This window comes from Nannospalax galili, unplaced genomic scaffold (genome assembly GCF_000622305.1).
Source record: "Nannospalax galili isolate Female #2095 unplaced genomic scaffold, S.galili_v1.0 scaffold95, whole genome shotgun sequence".
Lineage (NCBI taxonomy): Eukaryota > Metazoa > Chordata > Mammalia > Rodentia > Spalacidae > Nannospalax > Nannospalax galili.
The window spans coordinates 8,496,071-8,505,674 of NW_008342393.1; the positions used below are offsets into that span (position 1 = coordinate 8,496,071).

Genomic DNA, 9,604 nt, shown 5'->3' on the forward strand with positions numbered 1-9,604 from the left:
TCTCAGACAAATATCCACTTTGAGGAACTTGGGCTACATGATACCCTACCTTAGGGTAAAAAAAAAAAAAAAAAGGATAATGATAAATAGAGGGAATAAGAACATTTATATAATGCCATTAAAATAATAAATGACAAAGCATAAGATTAAATATTGATAATATGGGCAATTAAAATACTAATAAAAATGACAGTTACATGAAGTCCATTGTCTCCTCTCCATTGCTGTTCAACACCATCACCTGTCACCCAAAATAAACATTGGATATTTACCCAACTTATCAAGCAACCTAAGCTTTACAAAATTTACTGCAGAAGAACATAAGAACATGAGTTTATAATAGATTTTATTTCCATAGTGGCCCTTAATCCTAGAGAAAGCTGTAAGGACACCATGCTACTACATGTTTCCTCAGAGTTAGAAGTACAATTATAACTAAATGCACAACCCAATAGACAAAGCGGCATGGGGAGGCAGGGGACAGAGCACAAGGTGTCATCTTCATCCTCATCTTAGTCTAGATGGAAAGTGATTATTTTGTTTTGAAAGGAAGTCATCCTGTAGAAAACATTACAATCTTGACCATATATATTTTCGCCTCAGATGATCTTAGCTGCCTTCCCACTCTACTCCATCCTTAGCAACTTCTAAAGTACATCACACACACACACACACACACACACACACACACACACACATACACACACACACTTTTTAAGGTGGGATGAATTACTTCTTTCCTCCAATGTCTCTCCTTTCTCTTCAAGTTAGAGATAATGAGGCCAGAAGTGTAATTACTGAAGGAGTTTGGGATTGTAATTACTGAACTCATCTCATGCATGGTGGTGACTGGGAGCAGAACAAAACTCACTTTGTAACTGTCAGAACCATGTGGACTGTGATAAACGTCTTGTGTTTACAAGCCCAGATTCAATACTGAAGGAAGTTCTGTGTTAAATTACAGCTCCATTCCACTCATTCTGATTTTGTAATGAGCAAGTCCATTAAACTGGAAAAACTTCAAATTTTCAGTGTTAGACAAGCACAGAAGGAGATGGGGCAGCCACATCTCCCTGCATGTTTCTCCAACACCTGGGTTTTGTAAACTTCTCTATCTTCATCTGGTCCCTCTCATCCCTGGAGAATTGAAGTTTAAGGGAATTTCACAGCTGTGTTTAAACTGAAGTACAGGGCTTTGAGATACCAAGTTAGGGCTGCAGGGACAATGAATATTTACAAAACGGATGCCGAGTAACCATGAAGCTACAAATACCAACAACCACAATTCCTACAATTTCTCTGTTTCTGGCCTTTTCCAGCCCAGATGGGAGAAAACATGTCACACCCTCCTCAGATCCATCCATGCTCACAGGCACAGAAGAATCTCTGTTTCAGTTCAGGAACAGGTGGCTGCCTCCCACCTTTCACCAACAGGCTTTCAGTTCTGTGTCTTCTACGTCTTCTCAGCATCCCTTTGTGATGTGGGCAGGCACCCTGGCGCTTGGCTCACAAAGGCTGAAGCAAACCATACCCTGGGTATTCAAGCTCTGGGTATTCCGGCTGGCTTCGGCTCAGGTCCTGCTGTGCCAACACCAAGAGGCTCCGGAAGCGAGCCCTGGTGCCTCCACCTCTCACCATGGCCAGCCAGTTCCACATTCCTCTAGCCCCACACCTCTCACCCCTGAAACCTTTGAAATCGCCCTTCACGGAATTTCAGGTGGGCATCTGTGTGGCGATCCAGCGCAGTGACAAACGGATCCACCTGGCTGTGGTCACAGAGATCAACACAGAAAACTCTTGGGTCACAGTGGAGTGGGTTGAGAAAGGAGTCAAAAAAGGCAAGAAGATGGATCTGGAGACTGTGTTCCGGCTGAATCCAGCTGTGGCCTCTGTTGAACACCAAAGGCCCCACAGACCTCTGCGCCTTGTGTCTCTAACGCCCACTGTCTCCATCGGGGAACAGCGGACAGCCACCAAGTGGATTGAAGTTATCCCCCAGAGAAATGAGACACCCTCAGGGGACAGCCAGGCCCTTGTGATCCCCAGCAACCCTTTTCTGATGAAGCGGAAAAAGTCTCCCTGCCTCCGGGAGATCGAAAAACTGCAGAAGCAGAGAGAGAAGCGCAGGCACCTGCAGCTGGATATTCTAGCCAAACGAGCGCTTGACATCAACACAGGAAACCCCAACTACGAGACAATGCGCATGATTGACGAGTACCGCAGGCATCTGGACAGAAGCAACATGTGCAGCTTGGAGGCCCTGGAAGACCACCGGATCTGCGTGTGTGTGAGGAAGCGGCCTCTTAACCAGCGAGAGACCACCATGAAGGACCTAGACATTATCACCATCCCCTCACACAACGTGGTCATGGTGCACGAGTCCAAGCAAAAGGTAGACCTGACCCGCTACCTGGAAAACCGGACCTTCTGTTTTGATCACGCCTTCGATGACACAGCCTCCAACGAGTTAGTGTACAAGTTCACCGCCCAACCTCTGGTGGAGTCCATCTTCCGCAAGGGCATGGCTACTTGTTTTGCCTATGGGCAGACTGGCAGTGGGAAGACCCACACCATGGGTGGCACCTTTTCCAAAAGGAGCCAAGATTGTTCCAAAGGCATTTATGCCTTGGTGGCTCAAGATGTCTTTCTTCTACTCAGAAACTCCACTTATGAGAAGTTGGAACTCAAAGTCTATGGGACATTTTTTGAGATTTATGGTGGTAAGGTGTACGATCTGTTAAACTGGAAGAAGAAACTGCAAGTCCTGGAGGATGGTAACCAGCAAATACAAGTGGTCGGGCTGCAGGAGCAAGAGGTGTGCTGTGTGGAGGAAGTGCTGAACCTCATGGAACTCGGAAACAGTTGTCGGACTTCCGGCCAGACCTCTGTCAATGCCCACTCATCCAGGAGCCACGCGGTGTTCCAGCTCATCCTCAGGTCTAGGGGGAATCTGCACGGCAAGTTTTCCCTCGTTGACTTGGCTGGGAATGAAAGGGGTGCAGATACTGCCAAGGTCACTCGAAAGAGGCAGCTGGAAGGGGCAGAGATTAATAAGAGTCTGCTAGCCCTAAAAGAATGTATTCGGGCTTTAGGTAAAAACAAGTCTCACACCCCATTTAGAGCCAGCAAACTCACGCAGGTGCTCCGGGAGGCCTTCATAGGTCAGAACTCTTCCACTTGCATGATTGCTACTATCTCACCAGGGATGACCTCTTGTGAAAACACTCTCAATACTTTAAGATATGCAAACAGAGTAAAAGAATTAGCTCCAGAAGTAAGGCCCTACCATCGGTGCCTCTCTCCAGTTGGCCCAGAAGTAACCCTAATGTTAGAAAAGGAGATTAATAATTCAGAAATGTCAGTTCAGAGGGAAGAGATTATTCAGATACCCTGTTCACAGAACCAGGAAAAGAAACAAAGTGAAGAAATTCCAACATTACCCACGACATTAACAAAGGACACAGCAGTTTTGTGGAAGGAACCCAGCCAGTGGTGGGAGACCGTCCAGGAGACTGCTGATGGAGTAACCTGTGATGTGGATTTTTGCATTGCCCAATCACTGTTCATTTTGGAGCAGAAAATTGGTATTCTGACTGAGATCCAAAAGAAGCTCCAACTATTAAGAGTTGACCTCCAAAAGAAGAGCAAAGTTGAGTGAAACCAACTGCTAGAGATCCAGAATAAAACACCGGGTGTGGTTCTGAAGCTTCTACCTCTTACTACAGGAAAATCTGTCCAAATATCTAAGCATAAAGGTCCTCCTGGAGAGCTTACATCTTATGTAAGCTGATCAGAAATGTGGTCTTTCTTCTTCCTCTGTAGTTCTCTAGTTAATTTTCATTTTGTAGAACAACAGTTCTCATCCTGGGGAAAATTTTTGTTCCCACGCTAGCCCTATTGACACCTGTCAATGTGATTGTCACAACTGGGGGATAGCAGCATTAGGATAATACAGTGGGTGATGGAGAACCAGAGGTCCTCCTGCAACAAATAATTACATATTTGTTTGAAAATTACAACAGTATTGGGGTTGCAACACCCTGTTGGAGATAAAACCAGCTGGGTTGAAATTAGATACCCTAAGTTTGTAGTTAGCAGAGCAAACTACTGTGAACTAAAGGGATGAAGATGGAAACACATCAAATAGAGTCACAGTGGAGTAAATCAGATGCCTACTTATAATTCTTTCTCTGTTACACTGTTGTGTAGATTCAAATGGTTCTAGATCTAAACATTCTAGGAAGAGGGACAGAGAAAGTTGTTTTTGAGACCATGTTTAAGAACCTAGAACTGAGGACTTTTTAAAATCTTGGCTTTGACATTGTCAATTATTGTGCTGTCATCCATGAATGACTAGAGAGAGAGAGAGAGGGAGAGAGAGAGGGAGAGAGAGAAAAAAAATTTTTGACTGATGTCTTTAGTGTTTTCACACATTACTATCTTTTGTACCGATGCCATGTAATCAGAAACGTGGTTTCAAATTAGGGTAAGAGATGAGTTCCCATGTAATGTGCAACACATCCAACAACTGCTTAAAGTCCTTGGACAGAATGTGAAAAACTTTATAGCTTGGATCATTTTAATATGTATAACCCTTTTTGATGTAGGTGTCAAGAACTCCTATGTCCTTTAGAAAAGAATGCTGGGGCTGGAGAGACAGCTCACCATTTAAGAGCACTAGCTGCTTTTGCAGATAACTGGGGTCAGTTTCCAGCACCTACATGGCCTTGACAACTGGCTATAATGCCAATTTCAGGGGATCCAATGCCCTCTTCTGGCCTCCATGGACATTGCATGACGCTGGTGTACTTAACATGCAGACAAAACACTCAAACACAAAATAAAAAATAAATAAATAAATGCTAAAATACTATAGAAATGAAAACACAATAACAATACACATAATAAACTAATAGTCTAATCTCTGGAAACATTTTTGAAACTTTCTGAGAAAAACAAGGGTCTTTTTTGGTTCTAAATCTTTCTATTCCAAATTCATTTTAAAAGAACAGAAAAGATGTCCTTTGGTGAAAGTTCATCCACTGGAGTCTAATCAGCCTATCCAGAGATCATAAGGAATGCATACGCTCCCTCACCCAGTAGTGATGAGTCCCCAACAGTTCCCAGGCTGGGGCTGGTCACTGCCATCCATTCCCCTCACTCCACTCTGGGTCCTTGTCTGATTGACGAGGATTGTGCTTGACAGTACCATTGCCACAAGTTCACGTGAGCAAGCTTCCAATGGCCTGAAAGCCCATTTCCCTGTTGTTCATGGACCTGGCTCTTGGAATCTTTCTGCCCCCTCTTCTGCAATGGTCCCTGAGCTGTGGGTGTCTGAGTATAAATGCTTGACTGGATAAGACTTAACATGTATGGCGGATCATATGAGATTTGGTTGGGGCCATGAATGGCAAGGGGGGTCTAAATTTGATTAAGAACTGTTGTATGACATATACAAAGCTTAACAAATTATTTTAATAGAGGAACAAAAAGATTTACACAGACAGTACATGGCAGATTGGGGAAATATAGGACACACAAAAAGCCTCCAAATTCTGGATCCTCATTTAGCAGGAATAGTTTGTTTTGAGCTTTTCCCTGTAAGTTATGAAGGCCTAGTGAAACCGATAACAGCTGACATATAGGCTGACCATAAAGTAGAGTAGTAATGTCCTATCAAGAGCAATCAGTGTAAAACAGGGTCAGCACAAACATCTAGTCTTTAGCAATTAATACGTTTGTCTTCAATGTATTACTCTATGTTGCTTGACTTAGTCAAGTGAAATTGAATATTAGTTTTAAAACAAATAGAACTTTGGAAATTGACCACTAGTGTAAGACTACTTTTTTATTAAATGAAAATCTCATCAATGAAAAAGATTGGAGTTAAGAATCTGGCCTGGGGCTGGGAAATGTCTGGGCAAGAATATAGACCTGAATTTGGATCCTCAGCACCCACAAAAAGCAAAGTTGTAATAATGCATTTGTGTAACCCTAGCAGCGAAGGGGACTGAAACAGGTAGATTACTGGAGCTTGCTTGCCGGACAGCCTAGCTGAAAAGTGGTAAGCCCTCGGGTCAGTGAGAGACTGTTTCAAGAGGACAAGGTGGGGAATGATAGAGCACTTGACATACTTCTCTGGCGTCCACATCCATGTGAGAGTGCATTTGCACACACATGCACACATTCAACACCCCCCACACATACACACATACACATGCACAAAGAATCTGGGCTCACTTCCACTTCTGGTGTCAGTATAGATGTCTGTCATTTTAAGCAGATTGTTTTACTGCTCCAAGCTATTTATTCTTATGGAAATTGAGCTCATTTACAGGATCTGATTCAAAACATGTTAAAATGACTTGATTTTTTCCCTTCATTTACAGTAATTACTGATGCTCTTAATATCATCAAATTTTCTCTACTTACCATTTCCACCATCCTAACATTTTGTCACATGCAATACAAGTTAGGATAGCCTACTGGGAGTTTCAGCATTCTGATATCATTTCTATATTTTTTGTTTTTTAATTGAAGTGGTATATAAAGTCCACAAAGAGCCACACAGTTCAATGACTTCACAAAGTGAATACACCTATGTGAGAAGCACACACATCCAGATCTAGAATGTAGCTGGTGTTCCAAGAGCCACCACCTCAACCCTTCTCAGTCACTAGTTCGTGCAGCAATGTTAAAGACTGTAACTTTTCACATGAGTGAAATAAAGCTTTAGATGCGCTTGCATCCCTGGCTTGCAGCTTTCCATCTGACCTTTCATTCAGCTCCTTGGGAGCCTGCCTCACAAAAGTCTCAATGTGTAAATATGAGTCTCGGTAACTGAGATGATTTTTAAACTATTACCAGTAATGGTATTATAGATATTCTTTTATATTTTTGCACAACATAATACACATTTCCATCAAATACATGAGTGTCAGATTTTTTGGCCTGTTATATGTGTGTATTCAGCAAAATAAATCATGCCTATTTCTAAAAGATTTTTAAGAACATGACTCTCCCATATACATATGCATGAGACTTAGATTTTACCAACATGAGTCCATATATGTTTTTGTGTATGTGTGACCTTCATTCATTCAGATAGATCCCAGCATACAAAAGTAAAACCATATTTGCACTTGTATGTGTTTTATAGCAGCACCACCCAGAACAGAGTTACAATCAGCCTAATACCTGATAATACATGAACAGACAAAGAAAATGAGACGTACATACACAACAGCGTTTATGTTCTTGAAGGAAAGCAGATGGTTCTTTTAAGTGAAGCCAGTAGCACAAAGATAAGAAGGATGTTTTCTCCCATCAGTGTAATTTGTGAATTAAAAAATGATGATGGTAAAAGGGGAACAATTAGTGATTCAGCAAAAGAAATTGAGGAAGGGTGAGGATTAAGAAAAGATAAGGCGAACAGGATAAAGAGCAGTAAGTGCACATACGAAAATGTAACAGAACACATTACTTTATATCATTAATATATGCTATAAAAATGTAAGTCTAAAACTTTATTGAAAAATTAGGCAAATCCCTACAATAAATCTATCTACCTTTCTTTTATCTTCTTTCATCAGATGTTATAAGTGTGCCTTCTTTTATACTTGTGATACATATAACATCTATATATGTAGATATATTTATATAGTTTCTTATTTTTCCAAGGATCCTTATGTCCACGCTGCAGACCCAACTTAAAATATCTCCAGTGAAATTGCTTTCCTGCCTAACTGGTGTCAGTACCTTTGTTTCGCTTGAGTTACTGCCATTCTCCCTCAGTCAAATACACAGCAACCTGTCTACTGATTTTTAGAATTTTTTATTCCTGAGAATCTATAGGTCCATGAAATGATGTGAAAACACATACCAACAAGTTTCATAGGAACATCAGAAAATAAAATATTCTTTGAATGAAAAATATTCACAAAACTAACTGAAGCCCAGTAAGAGAACTGTTGATAGTTTGCACAAACGCCCTGAAGTTAAAAAGGATGACGGTAAGTCAATTCATGCTTTAATAATCTTGTAAGGAAAATGTCAAAGCTCCTAACCTGAGAAAAATAAATACTCAGTGCTTTGAAAGCATTCATTTATGCACAAAAATTTGGCATGCTAATTACAAGCTATGCTTATTTATCAATTCAGTAGATTTTCTACATTCCTGTAGTGGACATTTTAAATTGCTGCAAGAACTTGCAGGTAATAAAACTTGGCTTTAAATTTCAAGTTGATGATTTCAAAACTGCAAATTTTCCTTATTATTATTAAAGTGTGATAGCAAGGTTTTAAACTATTATTCTATTAGTTTTTATTCAATTATTTTTAACAATCTACATAATAAAGCAATGTGAGAGCCCTAGATAAATATTATATATCACATGAATGAATGAATAACTGAATGGAATTTTTCTTTGAAATTTGATTATAGACTAAAAATACCATTCCAGTAGCAGAAATACAGCTACTAACATGCACTGCTTAAGAAAACTATCTCAAAATTCTCTGTTATTCAAAGTGTTGGATATTATCTTCAAAGCAAACCTATCATTTAGGAAGTATTTGTACAATTCTTTTCATTCTTCAAAAAAGTAATTGCTGATAGCAAGCCTTAACACATCATTTTCCTGAAATGTGATTTTTTTTCTATTCATGGGCTTTCCTTTATAATCTTAAGTAAAGGTAATCTTTGAAATTAAAAAGGTAGAAAGTTTTATTGGCTTACACAAGCTATTGAGCCACATCAATAACTGAGGATAAAATAGCACAGGAAGCCTCTGTAGGTCTGTGTTAGAGCTGATCCTGAAAATGAATGAAGCTGTCAACAGAGATGGAATAGAAGTGTCTGAATTGTGCTCTGGTTTGAATGTAAGTTGTCTCGTAAGACACCCAGGCTAATATCTGATTGCCATTGAGGTAAATTTGAGGCATTGTTCTTTAAACAAGAGATTAGGTAGCTCATTACCAGGGATTAAAACAGCTCTGTCTGGGGAGAGTCTATACTGTTCTTCACTGAAGGAGTTACTTCGGGGCAAAGCTGACACTCCTGTCCTCTCTCTGCACACCTAGCTAGCTGTCCTGCTTTTTCACAATGTTGTGTCATCATATGAGGGCTTCAGCAGATTGGGCCAGTTGACCTTGGACATGCACCCTCCAAAACCATGAGCTGAATGCACATCTTCCTAAATGAGTCCATCTCATATGTTCTCCTTACAGGGTAGAACACAAGACAAAAGGTAACACCACAAAGGCATATGATATATGGAAAAATTAGAAGAATAATCATAGCCACAACTGAAAATGGTTTTTCCCAGATATAACTGAAAATTTCATCATACTAAACTTAGATAAATGCTTAGGTTCAGGTTGCATTTGGTATATAAGGATGAAGAGGAAAGGCTGAACAACTGGGTCATCTTGACGAATCTGAATCATTCGTTTATCTTATAACCATCTACACATGAGCTTACCCGTTGACACTAGTGTAAAGTAAGGTAAGTGAAGAATTACTCCACTTAGCTAGTAGGTGTGGTGGCATACACTTTTGATCTCAGCACTGGAGGGCAGAGGCGGGTGGATCTCTATGAGATCA

General features: G+C 40.6%; 1 protein-coding gene across 1 annotated transcript; it reads left to right on the forward strand.

Annotated features, from left to right (window-relative positions):
* The first annotated feature begins 1,636 nt into the window (after positions 1-1,636).
* Kif2b (kinesin family member 2B) lies at positions 1,637-3,658 on the forward strand. The gene has a single exon (XM_008838416.1). The coding sequence runs from the start codon at positions 1,637-1,639 to the stop codon at positions 3,656-3,658; it is 2,022 nt and encodes a 673-aa protein (XP_008836638.1).
* Positions 3,659-9,604: the final 5,946 nt, after the last annotated feature.

What these genes read in the sequence shown, in the direction of transcription:
- Kif2b (XM_008838416.1), top strand. Translation starts at nt 1,637, where the DNA reads ATGGCCAGCCAGTTCCACATTCCTCTAGCCCCACACCTCTCACCCCTG.